Source organism: Ochotona curzoniae, unplaced genomic scaffold (assembly GCF_017591425.1).
Source record: "Ochotona curzoniae isolate NIBS_2020 unplaced genomic scaffold, NIBS_Ocur_1.0 contig_64, whole genome shotgun sequence".
Lineage (NCBI taxonomy): Eukaryota > Metazoa > Chordata > Mammalia > Lagomorpha > Ochotonidae > Ochotona > Ochotona curzoniae.
The window spans coordinates 47,798,791-47,813,147 of NW_024466502.1; the positions used below are offsets into that span (position 1 = coordinate 47,798,791).

A 14,357-nucleotide genomic window follows, 5' to 3' on the forward strand; every position below is an offset into this window, starting at 1 on the left:
ACCCGCGTGCGCCAGCCAGAAAAAAAAAAACTCGTCTACGCCTCTATAGAGTCTAATTGGCCGGGAGGCCGTGGGAAGCTGCCACTGAAAGCCAATGGGATCACGCGATCGGCCTGGGAGGGCGGGGGGAAGTAGCGTACTGTTCCTGAGGAGCCAATAGGCGAAGGGGACGCAGAAACGCTTCCTGATTCGGGGGTCGGCGCAACATGGCGGCTGCCAGAGGGGCTTGGCTGGTGGGCGAGTTGTTGAGGTGAGCGGCGTGTGGCGGGGGGGTTGCAGGTGTTAGTTGACTTGCCTGTCTCGTGAAGCCCAAGCGTACGGGGAGATGGCCGTGCACGTCATTAGCTTGTTTTCTTAGACCAGCGAACGGGCTTTGGGATCCGCTGGAGCTGACCAGGGATTAAAACCTCAGTTGACTGCATTTCCTTCGCCCATGGCGTTGCTGATTTCTATAGACTCGAATTCCTCTTGTTGCTTCAGCTTTTTCTTTCTCGTCTTCACAGGCCAGCTAGTGATCATAAGTCCTACTTAGTTTTCGTATTTCTTTACGATTGACTCTCTTTCCCACCTAGAGTGTCTCTATTGCAAAGAAGTCCCCGGATCTTCCTTCTCTCTTAGCTTCTCACGAACTTAGTGAAACTGCCTTTGTTAGCACCTGTCATTTCTGCATAAAGTATATGCTGACTCTTCTGTTTCTTGATTGTCTTATTGACTTATTTTTTAAATTGGCGTAAGAAATAGATATTTTAAAAAAAAACCCTGATACACGGGCATATGTTTTATCACAATAATGTATTGTTTCTTCTGGGGAAGTTAAATAGTTGTGTAAAAGAAAAACTCGTGAAGCATGCTGTGTTTTGACGTTAACCACTGTTAGATTTCAGTGAAGAATCGCCCGGATTTTTGTCCACCTTGGATGGTGCCTTACCCTACTAAGAAAATCACACCTTAGTATATTCTACTAACCAAGTTCTTTTTAACACCTACATATTTTTTGCGCAGGTTGAAAGTCTGTATTGACACAGTAGCTTCCTGAATATTAGTATATACATATTTCCTCCAAAATTAAAGCATTTTATCCTCATTTTTTTATCTCTTCTTTAAATTCTATAATGATTATTTAAAATACTAGAAATCTGCTCAATTGCTTCTCAGCCTTTTGGCTAAGATCAAAAGTAGAAAATCTATGCTCAAAGCCTTCCTCTTCCCCTGCGATGTGGATTATCTCTCGCTAGCGCTCTGTACGTTAGAATTGTTAAATATTTGCTGAATTAAAGATTCACTGTTGATGATAATTGTCAAGGCTTTTTATATAAGCATTGGTATGCATTGTAAAATGGCCCATATTTTAAATGATAAATTCTTTAAAGAGTAATTTAGATACACAAGTACTATGGGGTACTTAATGAACTTTTATAGAAGCTGTAAAAATGGTAGTCAAACAACTGGTTTAACTTTAATCGTTTTTTTGGGGGGGGGTGTCTGATCTTTTAAAAATTAATTTATTTTCATTTTATTTGAAAGGCCGAAAGACAGAGCGAGACTGCCACAGAGAGATCTTCCATCTGCTGCCTCAACTGCCCAGATACCCACTGAAACCAAGGCTGGGCCAGGCAAAAAACCTGGCACTCACTCTGGGTCTCCCTTGCTGGTGTCAGGGACCCAAGATGTTGGAGCCATCTCCTGCCACGCAGGTTGCACAGAAGCAGGAGGCTGGATCAGCCGCAGAGGAGCCTAGGTGCAAGCAAGGCTCTCCCCTGTCAGGTGGAAGGATGTCGCTAGTGGAGACTTCATGGTAGCACCAAATGCCTGCCCACCTCCTGTTCTCTCCCGGTGTTCTAAATCATTTTGGAAATCCCATCGCATGTGTTTCTCACCTAAGTCACTTGAAAGAATTGTCACAAAAATGCTTGTATCCAAAAACCTGTAAAGCAAGCGTTGAATGCTTGTCCTTGTAAAGCAAACTGTCCTACACAGTGTTGCTTTTCCATGAACTCGGGTATTGCTAATGCCAAGGAAATGGCAGGTCTTTTTACTTTCCAGAAATTACTCATCCCTTAGGGTGTACTTTCTCAACATGCTGGCCTTGGACCCATGCAGCCTTAAGACTCTTTCATTGAGCCCTGGCCAAATGGTTTTTACAATACTGTTAAATGTTACATACACACTGAATAGGAGAAAGGTAGCTCAAGGTTGATTTTTACTGCTGATTTAAATATGTTAAATTGCTGGCGTGTTGGGGCTAACTTCTTGACCCAATGGATTAAGCCGCTACCTTCCATGCAGGCATCCTATGTTAGAGAACCAGGTACTGGTCCAGGCTCCTCTGCTCCTGATCCAAGCCCCTTCTGATGTACCTGGGGAAAGGTAACAAATGATGGCCCAAGGACTTGAGCCCCTGCCACCCTCAGGGGAGACCTGGATGGAGTTCCAGGCTCCAGCCTGCCCCAGGTCCATCCTCAGCCATCGTGGCCAGCTGGAAAATGAGCCAGCAGAAGCAAAATTTCTTGTCTTTGCCTCTGTCTCACTTTACTTTGCAAATCAATGGAATAAAAATTTTTGGGGGGGAGGAGTAAAAATGGTACCATGCAATTGAAGAAAGACTGGAATTAAAGATTACAAACTTTTGACATTGGATGTTCATTAAAAACCTGTAATTAATAAATGCATTTTAGTAATTATTGTGTTAGTCAACTTGCAAGCTACTAAAATTCTCTCTTTACTAATAATATATAGAAGAGATAGGCAAGAGTAGATTTCAACTTTCTTGTTTTTTAACAGGCATCACATCAACTTCCATTTTCTCTCATTTCAGGTTTTTTTATTCACTGTTTGTCCCTGGACTAATTGTGTGTGGCATTTTATGTGTGTGTGTGGCTGTTGTCCTGTGGATAATCAGACTGCTACTTCAGAAAAAGAAAAAATCAGTGTCAAGCAAAAATGGAAAAAATCAGATGGTGATTGCATTTTTTCATCCCTATTGCAATGCCGGTGGTGGAGGAGAAAGAGTTCTTTGGTGTGCCTTAAGAGCCCTGCAGAAAAAGTAGGTATGCATCATGCTAACTAATTTCCTGTGTTGTCTTCCTTTTTTTTTTTTAACCATTATCCAGAAATTTACCTTTTCTTTGCTTACCTTTTTTTGTTCATGACCAGCTTCTTTTCTTAATCTTCAAAAAGAAAATATTTTTTTCATATGTTTAACTCCCTTGTAAGATCCTATTGCAGTTGGGCCCGGCGCGGTGGTGCAAGTGGTTAAGGTCCTCGCCTTGCACACCTGGGATCCCATATGGGCGCCGGTTCTATCCCAGCAGCCCCGCTTCCCTTCCAGCTCCCTGCCTGTGGCCCGGGAAGGCAGTCGAGGATGGCCCAAAGCTTTGGGACCCTGTACCCGCGTGGGAGACCCGGAAGAGGCTCCTGGCTTCGGATCGGCATAGTATTGGCCGTTGCACTCAACTTGGGGAGTGAATCATCGGACAGAAGATCTTCCTCTCTGTCTCTCCTCTCTGTATATCCACCTTTCCAATAAAAAAATAATAATAAAAATAAATCTTTAAAAAAAAAAAGATCCTATTGCAGTTTAGTTGCTATGGTTAAAAAAAAAAAAAACACACAGGGAAATTACATGCAGTTTTAAAAATATTTATTTATTTTGAAAGTTAGTTACGCAAAGAATCTGTTGGTCGACTCCCCAGATGGCCACACCAGCCAGGGCTGGGCCAAGCTGATGTGAGGAGCTTCAGCTAAGTCTCCCACGTGGAGTGCTGGAGCCCAACATTTGAGCCGTCTTCCGCTACTTCTCCCAGGTTTTTAGCAGGCAGCTGGGCTGGAGGTGGAGCAAGCAGAGACATGAGCTGGCATCCATATGGGATGCTGGCATCACAGGCAGTGGCTTTACATGCTATGCCACAATGCATTTTTATGAGTTTTATGAGGAGAATCAGTCATGTTGGGCAAATGTACACGAAAGAGGTTAATTTATGAACAGGAATGTACCAGGTATCGCAGAGCCCTTTGAACCTGAGTGCTTTCAGTCAGCGAAGGAACATAGCTGTAATGCCTGTGAAAGCATGCATACACTGATTCTAACTGGGATGTCATTCACAGTTGGATGAGCTTAATTACATCATCTGATGTGTTAGGCTTCCTCATCCCCATCACTTGCATCTTTAAAATATTCATGATTCTTACAGAGGAAAATGCAGAGTAATATACAGGTTCCATCATTGCTTTATCATGTGAGGAAAATGATTACCCTATTGAAAACTAGCTTAAATTCAGCTTCCTTGAAGCCTTCCCTAATTTAATTAATACTGTTTTCATAATCGTACATTAACTTTCTCTTTCTGACCAGACATTTGTCCTAGCAGTGAAGACATCAGTCAACAGTCCCTCCTTGTTGGATACCGGAGGACACCATCAGGTTGCTAACACAGATGCTGGGAGACAGCAGTGATGGCTCAATGGTTGGGTTTCTACCACCCTCATGGGAGCCCTGGATTGAGTCCTTAATTCAGGGCCTGATCAAGATTTGCTGTGGCAATTTGGAGATCGAACCAAGAGATAGGACGACCCTCTCTTTCAGAGTTACTGAGAGAGGGAGAGACAGAGAGCAAACAAGATCTTCCTTCTGCTAGTTTACTCTGCACATGACCACAACAGCTGGGATGGCCAGATTAATGCCTAAACCAGGAAGTTCTTCCACATTGGTAGCAGGGGCCTAAACACTTGGACCATCTTCTGCCTTACCAGACTGTTAACAGGATGGGAAGTGGAGCAGCTAACACTCAAACTAGTGTCCATGTGGGATGCCAACAATCTTATTTTGTCTATGTGTATCTGTCTACCTTTAGTAAATAGAATAATACTTTAGGGAGCTGGATGAGAAGTGGAGCAATCGGGACACAAACCGGCACCCATATGGGATCCAGGCACATGCAAGGCCAGGATTTGGCTCCAGGCCATCACTCTGGGCCCAGTCACTGTGCCTTCCAAATACATGATGGTGCTAATCCCATTCATCTCATTAAGAGGCCCCTCCCCTTCAGACCACCACCATGGACCTAGGGAGTAGACAACATATAAGCAATTGTGAGGGGACACAAGCATTCATGCCGTAACACACAGTCATGAAGGACTGGTCATTTTAGTTGTTTTCATTGAGCTGTAGTAGGTTCATGAAAGCATGGGGTCAGTAGTTCAGCTACAGTTAATGCAAAACAGTGGAAATCATTATTTAATGTAAAAAACAAATTCATGTTCATGAGAAAATTTTCTACAACTTTTCATTTGGTTTTCGCCTAAGTTAGTGATATCTTTACTATAATACTCTGTTTTAGATATCCTGAAGCAGTTTATGCTGTTTATACTGGGGATACTAACGTCACCGGGGAACAGATACTAGAAGGCGCCTTCAGAAGGTTTAACATCAGATTGAGTCACCCAGTGCGCTTCGTTTTCTTAAGGAAACGCTATCTAGTGGAAGATTCCCGATATCCCCACTTCACACTGCTGGGCCAAAGTCTTGGCTCCATTTTTCTTGGTTGGGAAGCTCTGATGCAGTGTGTCCCTGACGTCTACATCGATTCCATGGGATATGCTTTCATACTTCCTCTCTTCAAGTACCTAGGGGGTTGCCGAGTCGGCAGCTATGTTCACTACCCCACCATCAGCACTGACATGTTGGCCGTGGTGAGGAATCAGAATGTCGGATTCAACAACGCAGCCTTTATCACCCGGAACCCGGTCCTCAGCCAAGCCAAGCTCATCTACTACCACCTGTTTGCTTTCCTGTATGGGCTTGCTGGCTCATGCAGTGACACAGTCATGGTCAACTCCTCCTGGACCCTGAACCACATCCTGTCCCTTTGGAAGGTGGGGGACTGCACAAGCGTTGTTTATCCGCCCTGTGACGTGCAGACATTTCTAGACATTCCCTTGGACGAGGAAGAGCCGCCTGCAGAGCGTCTGCTGGTTTCCATCGGGCAGTTCCGGCCCGAGAAGAACCATCCTTTGCAGATCAGAGCTTTTGCTAAGTTGCTCAGTAAGAAAGTGGCAGAGTCGCCTGCAGCACTGAAGCTTGTCCTCATTGGAGGCTGCCGGAACAAGGATGACGAGCTGAGGGTGAACCAGCTGAGAAAGCTGACTGAGGAGTTAGGCGTTCAAGGAGATGTGGAATTTAAAGTAAACATCCCATTTGACGAACTGAAGAAGTACTTGTCCAAAGCAACAATCGGCCTGCATACCATGTGGAATGAGCATTTTGGGATTGGTAAGTCTGTCCTAGGTAAACAACTTGGTGGTGCCATGAGATTCTAGCTTTCTCTGACAAAATAATAATTTTCTGGAAGTCTGTGACAAGCTCTCATTCTCCTGTAATTCCCAAGGATGCTTTTCTCATTTGACACTCTGTAAGACACGTAATAACAGCTGCTGTCTATTGACCTCTTGCTGCATGCAGGTCATCGTTTTTCTATGAATAGTATGTAATGTTAATACTCCCTAAAATGCTATTTGCTAAGCATTACAGTTATTTTTATACATAAGGAAACTGAGGCACACAGCAGTTTAGAAATTGGTCAAAGGGTTAAGTAACTGGTAGCAGCATCCAGGTAGCCTTGGTTTTTTTTCCTCTTTTTAAAGACTGGTTTGAGGGCCTAGCACAAAGCCTCAATGGCTAAATACTCACCTTGCAAGCCCAGGATCCCATATAGGCACCTTCTATATGTGTCCTGGCTGCTCCACTTCCCATCCAGCTCCCTGCCTGTGGCCTGGGAAAGCAGTCAAGGGCAGCCCAAAGCCTTGAGAGCCTGCACCCACATGGGAGATCCAGGAGAAGTTCCTGGCTTCTGGCCTCAGATCACCTTGGCTCTAGCTGTTGCGGCTGCTTGGGGAGTGAATCAATGGATGGAAGATCTTCCTCTCTGTCTTCTTTCTCTCTGTACATGTTACTTTCCGATAAAAATAAATCTTTAAAATAATATTAGTAATAATAAAATTTTTAAAAAGAGACTGATTTGAAAAGCAGAGTGATGGGTGGAAGGAGTGAGAAAGAGGCAGCTGCTGGCTGACTCTCCAGGTGCCCATAGCACTCACAGCAGGCCAGAGCCCAGACCAGGACTTTCATCCAATCTTCTGATGTGGCTGGCAAGAAACAAGGACTTGGGCCTTACCTGCTGCCTCCCTGGCACATTAGCAGAAGTGCAGGCACTTCTGTATAGAATCCTGTTCTCCTACAATAGCATGATGCCTGCCACCCCATTCTCTTTTCCTTTTTTTGTTAAGATTTTTTTTTTAAATGGAAACAGTTTTACAGAGAGGAGAAACAGAGAGGAAGATCTTCCATCTGCTGGTTCAATCCCCAAGTGACTGCAATGTCCAGAGCTGAGCTGATCCAAAACCAGGAACTTCCTGGTCTCCCACACGGGTACAGGGTCCCAAGGTTTTGTGCCATTCTCCCCCGCCCTCTAAGGCCACAAACAGGGAGCTGGATGGGATGTGGAGCATATGTGACACAGACTGGCACTGATATGGGATCCTGGTGTTTGCAAGGGGAACATTAGCCAATTGAACCATCATACCAAGACCCTCACTCCCCATCTTTTTAAGATTTTTTTTTATTATTTTTTATTGTAAAGGCTAATTTACAGAGATGGAGATACAGAAAGATCTTCCCGTCCACTGGTTCACTCAGGTGACCACAACAGCTGGAGCTGAGTTGATCTAATCTAATCTGAAGCCAGAGCCAGGCAGGAGCTTCTTCTGGGTCTCCCACACGGGTGCAGGATCCCAAGGCTTAGGGCCACCTTTTACTGCTTTCCCAAGCCACAAGCAGAGAGCTGGAAGGGGAGTGGAGCAGCCAGGACACAAACCGGAGCCCTTAGGAGATCCCGGTGCATGCAAGGCAAGGAATTTAGCCAATAGACTTTCATGCTAGGCCCTTTACTCCCTTTTACCCCATCTTTGTAATGGTGCAGAATCCCAACCCTAATCAAACTTATGAATGGCCAAATCAGAGTCAATAGGTGATGCCCAGGTACAAGTGTTTCGCTCATCAGAAGCTAAGGCTTTCACAGTAATTCCTTTCATCCTTTATTGTCTATACTCACTCTTTCAGTCGCCTCCTCTCTGTTCTGTGCCAAATCCCACTGTAAGTTTTCGACTTAAGTATTCCTACGATTGGCCACAGCGTCGGCCCGTTGCAGGTATTTCTCTCGTGCCTACTTTGGCCTCACAATGCTGGTTCTTAGGGGGAAGCAGGAACATCATATGAAGTTTTCTTCGTATAATTAGCACTACAGTTTCACTTATGCTTGTTTTTAGTTAGCAGCACAGTACTATGCCAGAGGTTCAACAAGACACCCGTCGAAGCAATTTCCTGCCTGGGTCTGACCACCTGGACTTCGCTCCACAGATACTTACTGGGCATGCTTCCTGTGCTGGGCTTCCAGGCAGGAAGTCTGTCTGCAATGGAAGGCACTCTTGCCTTCAGAGGCTTCTAGCTGTGGGGTTGTAGCGCCCAGCCATGAGTATCTGCTGCGCAGGGTGCCAGCTGCTGTGCTGACGAGAGCCAGGGTGATGAGGACAGACAAAGCCTGGACACATGGGGCAGGGTCCCTTTCCCCAGGAGGTGATGTGATTCTCAAACAGGGCTGGGCTGGAGCAGTAAGTAGAACAATTAGACAGGAACTAGGCAAGTGAGGAGAATATGGGGCAGAAGCAACAGCCCCAGGATAGAAGTGACAACCACAGGAGCAGCCGCCGGCACAACAAAGGGACCAAGAGTTCAGCTTGCTCCAAGCCTGAAGGAGAAACCACGGGACAGTGGAGAGGCCATCTGACAGGTCAAGCCAGGAGACAGGAATGGAAGGATTTTTATTATTGCATTTCAAAGCTTTCTGTTTCCAAAGTGTGGGAAGAAGCAACGATCACACGTCTGTGCAGCTAGGATGCCAGCTCTGAGTCGCTGAAAACATTTCCGCAAGCACCTGATGCATCTCTTGGAACCCACCTGGTAGGGGCTCGGGTGTGTTCAAGGAAAGATGGGGAGTGAAGCATAGCAGCAGGTGGAAACTGCTCAGTTTCCAAGGGGGCTTCGAACACTGCCTGGAAATGCCTGGAATGCGTGTTACCTGTTGTCAACCTGTCCTTTAATCCCATTTTCCACAGGCTTTCGGAAGCCCCCTGTCATTTGGCAGTAAATGATTATTTCCATTTAGTTCAGCACTGCTATTGGGCACACAGTGCTCTGAAATATGGGGGAAATCCAGGCTCGTACACCAGCACTGTCCATCTGCAGTGCCTCACTAAGGCGAACTACAGTTCTTTTTCCCACTAACATAACTTAAGATCTTAAGATTTTGCTTTTGATACCTTTCTTTTGTGTTTCTGAGCTGATCAAAGTCTAGCACCTTTTTCAGTTTGCTTATTTATTGGAGAGAGACCACTCCAGGCTTCCAGGCCACTCCCCAAAGGCCCGCAACAGCCAGGATTGGGCTGGGCCAATGCGGAAACGGGGTTTGGGGGTTGCTGAGAATCACTGTGTTGGCTCTGCCACGTGAGTGGTGGGAACCCAACCATTTCAGCACTCACTGCTGCCTCCCCCAGTCCACATTAGCAGACAGCTGGAGTCAGGAGCCAGGACCAGGAATCAAACCCTAGCACTCTGGTCCAGAGGATGTGAGCATGCCCACCAGCATCATAACCACTAGGCCAAATGCCCTCCCTGCTGAGCTGTTCAGTTAAGAACAAAGAAGGACTATTATGAAACTTTGAAAAGTCAAAAACTCAGAATTCTTTTATTTTGTACCAAAAAAAATTAGATGAGCTGATTTATGAACATATAAGGTGTTTTTTGTTTGTTTGTTTTTAAGAATGAACTCTTTGGCCTGATGCGGTAATCTAGTGGCTAAAGTCCTTGCCTTGCATGCACCAGGATCCCATATGGACTCCAGTTCTAATCCCAGCAGCTCCACTTCCCATCCAGCTCCCTGCTTGTGGCCTGAGAAAGCAGTCAAGGATGGCCCAAATCTTGGGTCCCTGCACCCACGTGGCAGACCTGGAAGAGGCTCCTAGCTTCTGGCTTCGAATTGGCTCAGCTCCAGCCATTGTAGTCGCTTGGGGAGTGAATCAGCAGATGGAAGATCTTTGTCTCTCCTCTTCTCTGTATATCTGTCTTTCCAATAAAAATAAATCTTAAAAAAAAAAAAAGAGTTCTTTGTTTGAAAACTCAGATTTAGACAGAGAGAGGCACAGGCAGAGAGAGAGTTCTTTCACTCACCAGTTCACTCCCAAAAAGCCACCAGTGGCTGGGTCTGGGCCTGGCCAAAGCTAGCAGCCTGGGGCTTGCTGCAGGTCTCCCACATAGATACGGGAGACAGGCCTTTGACCCATCCTCTGCTGGTTGTCCAGGCACATCAGCAGGAACCTGGTTCAGCAGTGCAGGCACCTGGACTCAGACATCACCCACATGGCATGCCAGCACCGGACCTACATGGGGTTCAGTGCTGTGTCGCAACGTCAGCCTCAGGGATACACGTGTGGAATTAGATTCTCAGGAGTTTAACGTATTTTAACTGCCCATCCTTGTTCTTAGGAACCCGTACAGAAGTGTCATAGACTACATTTCGTTTCTTTCTCAGGGATTGTGGAGTGTATGGCAGCTGGCACAGTCATCCTGGCACACAACTCGGGGGGCCCGAAGCTTGACATTGTCGTTCCTCATGAAGGAGACATAACTGGATTTCTCGCTGAGACCGAGGAAGGCTATGCTGACACGATGGCTCATATTCTTTCCCTGTCTGCAGAAGAGAGACTCCGAATCAGGAGCAATGCCCGGGCGTCTGTAAGCAGATTTTCTGACCAGGAGTTCGAAACCACATTCCTGTCATCGGTGGAAAAGTTACTTAAATAAGGCTATCTGTGCAAATCAGAAAAACTTGCTAGCAAACTTTACAGCAGCCTATGTAAATACTTTTTCTCATAAACTCATTCCCTATTATAATAAAGTCAGCCTGAGCAATGTTCTCAGTGGTATGTGTATGGACAGGTGTTTATTTCAATGAAAAAGGCAAAATTACTTCAGTGGAAGAGTTTACAGTTTACACATTAAAAAGCGGATAGCAAGTTTGCTCTCAGTTTCTGAATTTGCTTTCAATTTTCTGAAAAATAGGGACCTAAGGAAAAATGTATTTTTAAATGCTTATTTATTGGAAAGGCAGAATTACAAAAGATGAGGAGGAAGAGAGAGCTTGTCCATCCGCTGTCACTCCCAAGATGGCCGCAGCAGCTGGATTTGCATCTGGCCCAAACCAGAAGCCTGGAGGTCTGTACAGCTCTCCCACGTGCATAGCAGGGGCCATCTGCTGCTGCTTTGCACAAGCACCTTAGCAGGAAGCTGGATTGAAACAGGGGCAACCAGGACTTGAACCAGCACTCAGGTGGGATGTAGGAGTTCATGCAGTGACTTGACCCACTGTTCCACAATACCAACACCAAGAAAAATGATCTTGAATTTAAATATCCAAGTTTTTTTCAAATCCTGTTTATTGAATCTTGTTAGAAAATAGGAAAGAGGGCCCAGCATGGTAGCCTAGCAGCTAATGTCCTCGCCTTGTATATGCTGGAATCCCATATGGGCACTGGTTCTGATCCCGGTGGCCCCCTTCCCATCCAGCTCCCTGCTTGTGGCCTGGGAAAGCAGTTGAGGATGCCCAAAAGGTAGCAGAGCAAATGGTCCAGGGTGTCCTGACATCCCGACAAAGCTTTGTGTTGCAGATTATTTGGTTTAGAAAAGGAAGATATGGGCCCAGTGAGGTAGCCGAGTGGCTAGAGTCCTCGCCCTGCACACACCTGGTTTCCATATGGGTGCAGATTCTGGTTCCAGTGTTCCCGCTTTCCCTCCAGCTCCCTACTTTTGACCTGGGAAAGCAGTCAGGGATGGCCCAAAGCTTTGGGACCCTGTACCCACGTGGGAGACCCAGAAGAAGCTCCTGGCTCCTGGCTTCTTATCAGCTCAGCTCCAGCCGAGGCTGCTACTTGAGGGAGTGAATCAATGGACGGAAGATCTTCCTCTCTCTGTATGTCTAATTTCCAATAAAAATAAATAAATCTTAAAAAAAAACCCTCAATACATATTTCAAACAAGATAATATAGTGCTTCATACATTTTAGTAACTTTCAGGGCATTATGTAAAGTCATTTTTTTTTAGGTTTATTTATTTTGATTGAAAAAGCAGATTCACAGAAAGAAGGAGAGCAAGAGCAAAGGATCTTTCATCTGCTAGTTTCACTCCCCAAGTGGCCACAATGGCCGCATCTGAGCTGATCTGAAGTCAGGCCAGGAGCTTCTGGGTCTCCCATGCAGGTGCAGGGTCCCAAGGCTTTGGATCATCCTTTGCTACTTTTCCCAGGCCAAAGCAGGGAGCTGGATGAAAAGTGGAGCAGCCAGGACACGATATAGACTATTACAAATGATTCCAAAATATTTGTTTTTCAATTATGTAATGTGACCTAAACTCTTTGGGACTGTAATGAATAAAAGTGTGTCTTTTTAAATCTTTGCATAACCGAAAAGTTACTTCTATTACATAACTGCAAAGAATAAGTTATTCAGGTTTCTAGAAACAAATTATGTCCTTGTAATTTTCCTCACCACACCCATCCCGGTCCCATTGTTTACCTGCTTCTTCCTCCTCCCCACCCCCGCACTCCCAAATCCGTGGCTGTCACTGGCTTTGGAGAAGCATCAGTTTCAGTGATCTTGTGCTGAGTATTCACTTGGACTGTATGTAAATGTTGAAGAACTCATGCATGTTAGTACCATTTAAAGAATAATCTTCGATCGCTATCACACACCAAGTTGAAATAAACTTCAAACAGTCATTGATGAAAGAAATGGAAGAGGACAAACAGAAATGGAAAGACATCCCATGTTCATGGATTGGAAGAATCAGTATTGTTCAAATGTACGCACTGTCCATATCAGGGTGTGCATTAGGAAGCTGTAATGGAGAACACAGAAAGGATTTGCACCACGGCCTCCAATGAGCAGTAGCTTCACTGCTGTGCTAAACACCTGTCCTGAACCACATCATTTTGTCTGTTGCATAAAGTACTTCATTTGAATATATATATATATATTTTTTTTTAATTTGAAAACCAAGTTATAAAAGAGCACAGGGAGAAAGACAGAAAGGTGTTCCATTTTCTGGTTCACTCCTCCAAATAGGTACAGCTCCCAGAGCTGGCCCAGGCCAAAAGCAGGAGTTTTGCTGGATCTCCCACGTGAGTGCAAAAGCCCAAAGAGTTAGGCCATTCACTGCTGTTTTTCCAGGCATATTAGCACGGAGCTAGAGCAGAAATGGAACAGCTGAGACTTAAGCAGTTACCCATATGTGATGCCAGCACTGCAGGTAGTGGCTTAATCCTCTATGCCACACATAGACCCTCACATAAGTTACTTAGACGTGTTCTTACTATAAAATTTTTGGTGAAAAATTAATATTTATACTCAAAATTAGTTCTGTTGTCTAAGCTGAAAGGAAAATTAATAAAGCCTTGGGATAACTAAAGTCTTACCAATAAATTAATATCTAAAAACAGAATAACCACACCAGTGTATTAACTGGGTATTAATGATCGCTGGGCTTCATTAACAGCACAGATCGAGAGGGAAGTAGAGACGCTCCCTAAACCTTCATTTTATTGACATCTCAGCATACTTCTCCCCTCTCCTCCTAATTGTTCAGCATCCGTATAGGAACTAGAATCCTCTTCCTTCCTCTTTGTCTTCCTCTGTGAAAATTTCGAGCTTTTCTAGGGATTCTACAACTTCCTCTCCCAGCTCATCTTCAGATTCTTCAAAGTTTCTGAACTAATAATAAATAAATAAATAATAATAAAATCAAAATCATGTTATGAAATCACTGAAGAAAACGAGTTTTCCTTTTCATTTTCTACCCCCACTTGGACAATATGAAAGTGACTTTTTTTTTTAAGTTGAAAGTGACATTTTCATCTGCATAATAAATTATATCACTTTAAGGGTTTTTTTTTTTTTTACATTTTTTAAATTTATTTGAAAGGTATAGAAACAGAGATGGCTCTTCCATCCCTGACTCATCCCCCAAATGCCTAACAGCTGAACTGGGCGAGGCTAAAGCTAGGAGTCTGAAACTCAATCGAGCTTCTGTATTTGTGCCAGAGACCCGGATCCTTAGGCCATTCCTGGTGCTCCCAGGGTGCACATCAGCAGGAAGCTGGAAGCTGACGCAGAGCTGGTCCTTGAGCTCCAGCATAGGAAGCAGGTGTCCCAAGCTGCACCTTAACTTTGGTGCCAAAGCCTGTGCCTAATGGGATGA

At 44.9% G+C, this 14,357-nt stretch overlaps 1 protein-coding gene across 2 annotated transcripts; it reads left to right on the forward strand.

The window, feature by feature from the left end:
* Positions 1 to 180: 180 nt before the first annotated feature.
* On the forward strand, positions 181 to 11,021 carry ALG11 (ALG11 alpha-1,2-mannosyltransferase). Of its 2 annotated transcripts, none has more exons than XM_040991465.1 (4): positions 181 to 250; positions 2,816 to 3,043; positions 5,337 to 6,268; positions 10,638 to 11,021. In XM_040991465.1, exons 1-4 carry the CDS (start codon positions 207 to 209, stop codon positions 10,907 to 10,909), a joined length of 1,476 nt encoding a protein of 491 aa, XP_040847399.1. In that variant the 5' UTR covers positions 181 to 206; the 3' UTR covers positions 10,910 to 11,021. The 2 variants fall into 2 exon arrangements, with proteins under 2 accessions (XP_040847399.1, XP_040847400.1); XM_040991466.1 differs by having other exon boundaries at positions 5,463 to 6,268.
* Positions 11,022 to 14,357: the final 3,336 nt, after the last annotated feature.

What these genes read in the sequence shown, in the direction of transcription:
- ALG11 (XM_040991465.1), top strand. Translation starts at nt 207, where the DNA reads ATGGCGGCTGCCAGAGGGGCTTGGCTGGTGGGCGAGTTGTTGAG. An exon ending in CTGGTGGGCGAGTTGTTGAG is followed by an intron (nt 251 to 2,815) that starts GTGAGCGGCGTG and finishes CTCTCATTTCAG; the next exon opens with GTTTTTTTATTCACTGTTTG. An exon ending in TTAAGAGCCCTGCAGAAAAA is followed by an intron (nt 3,044 to 5,336) that starts GTAGGTATGCAT and finishes ACTCTGTTTTAG; the next exon opens with ATATCCTGAAGCAGTTTATG.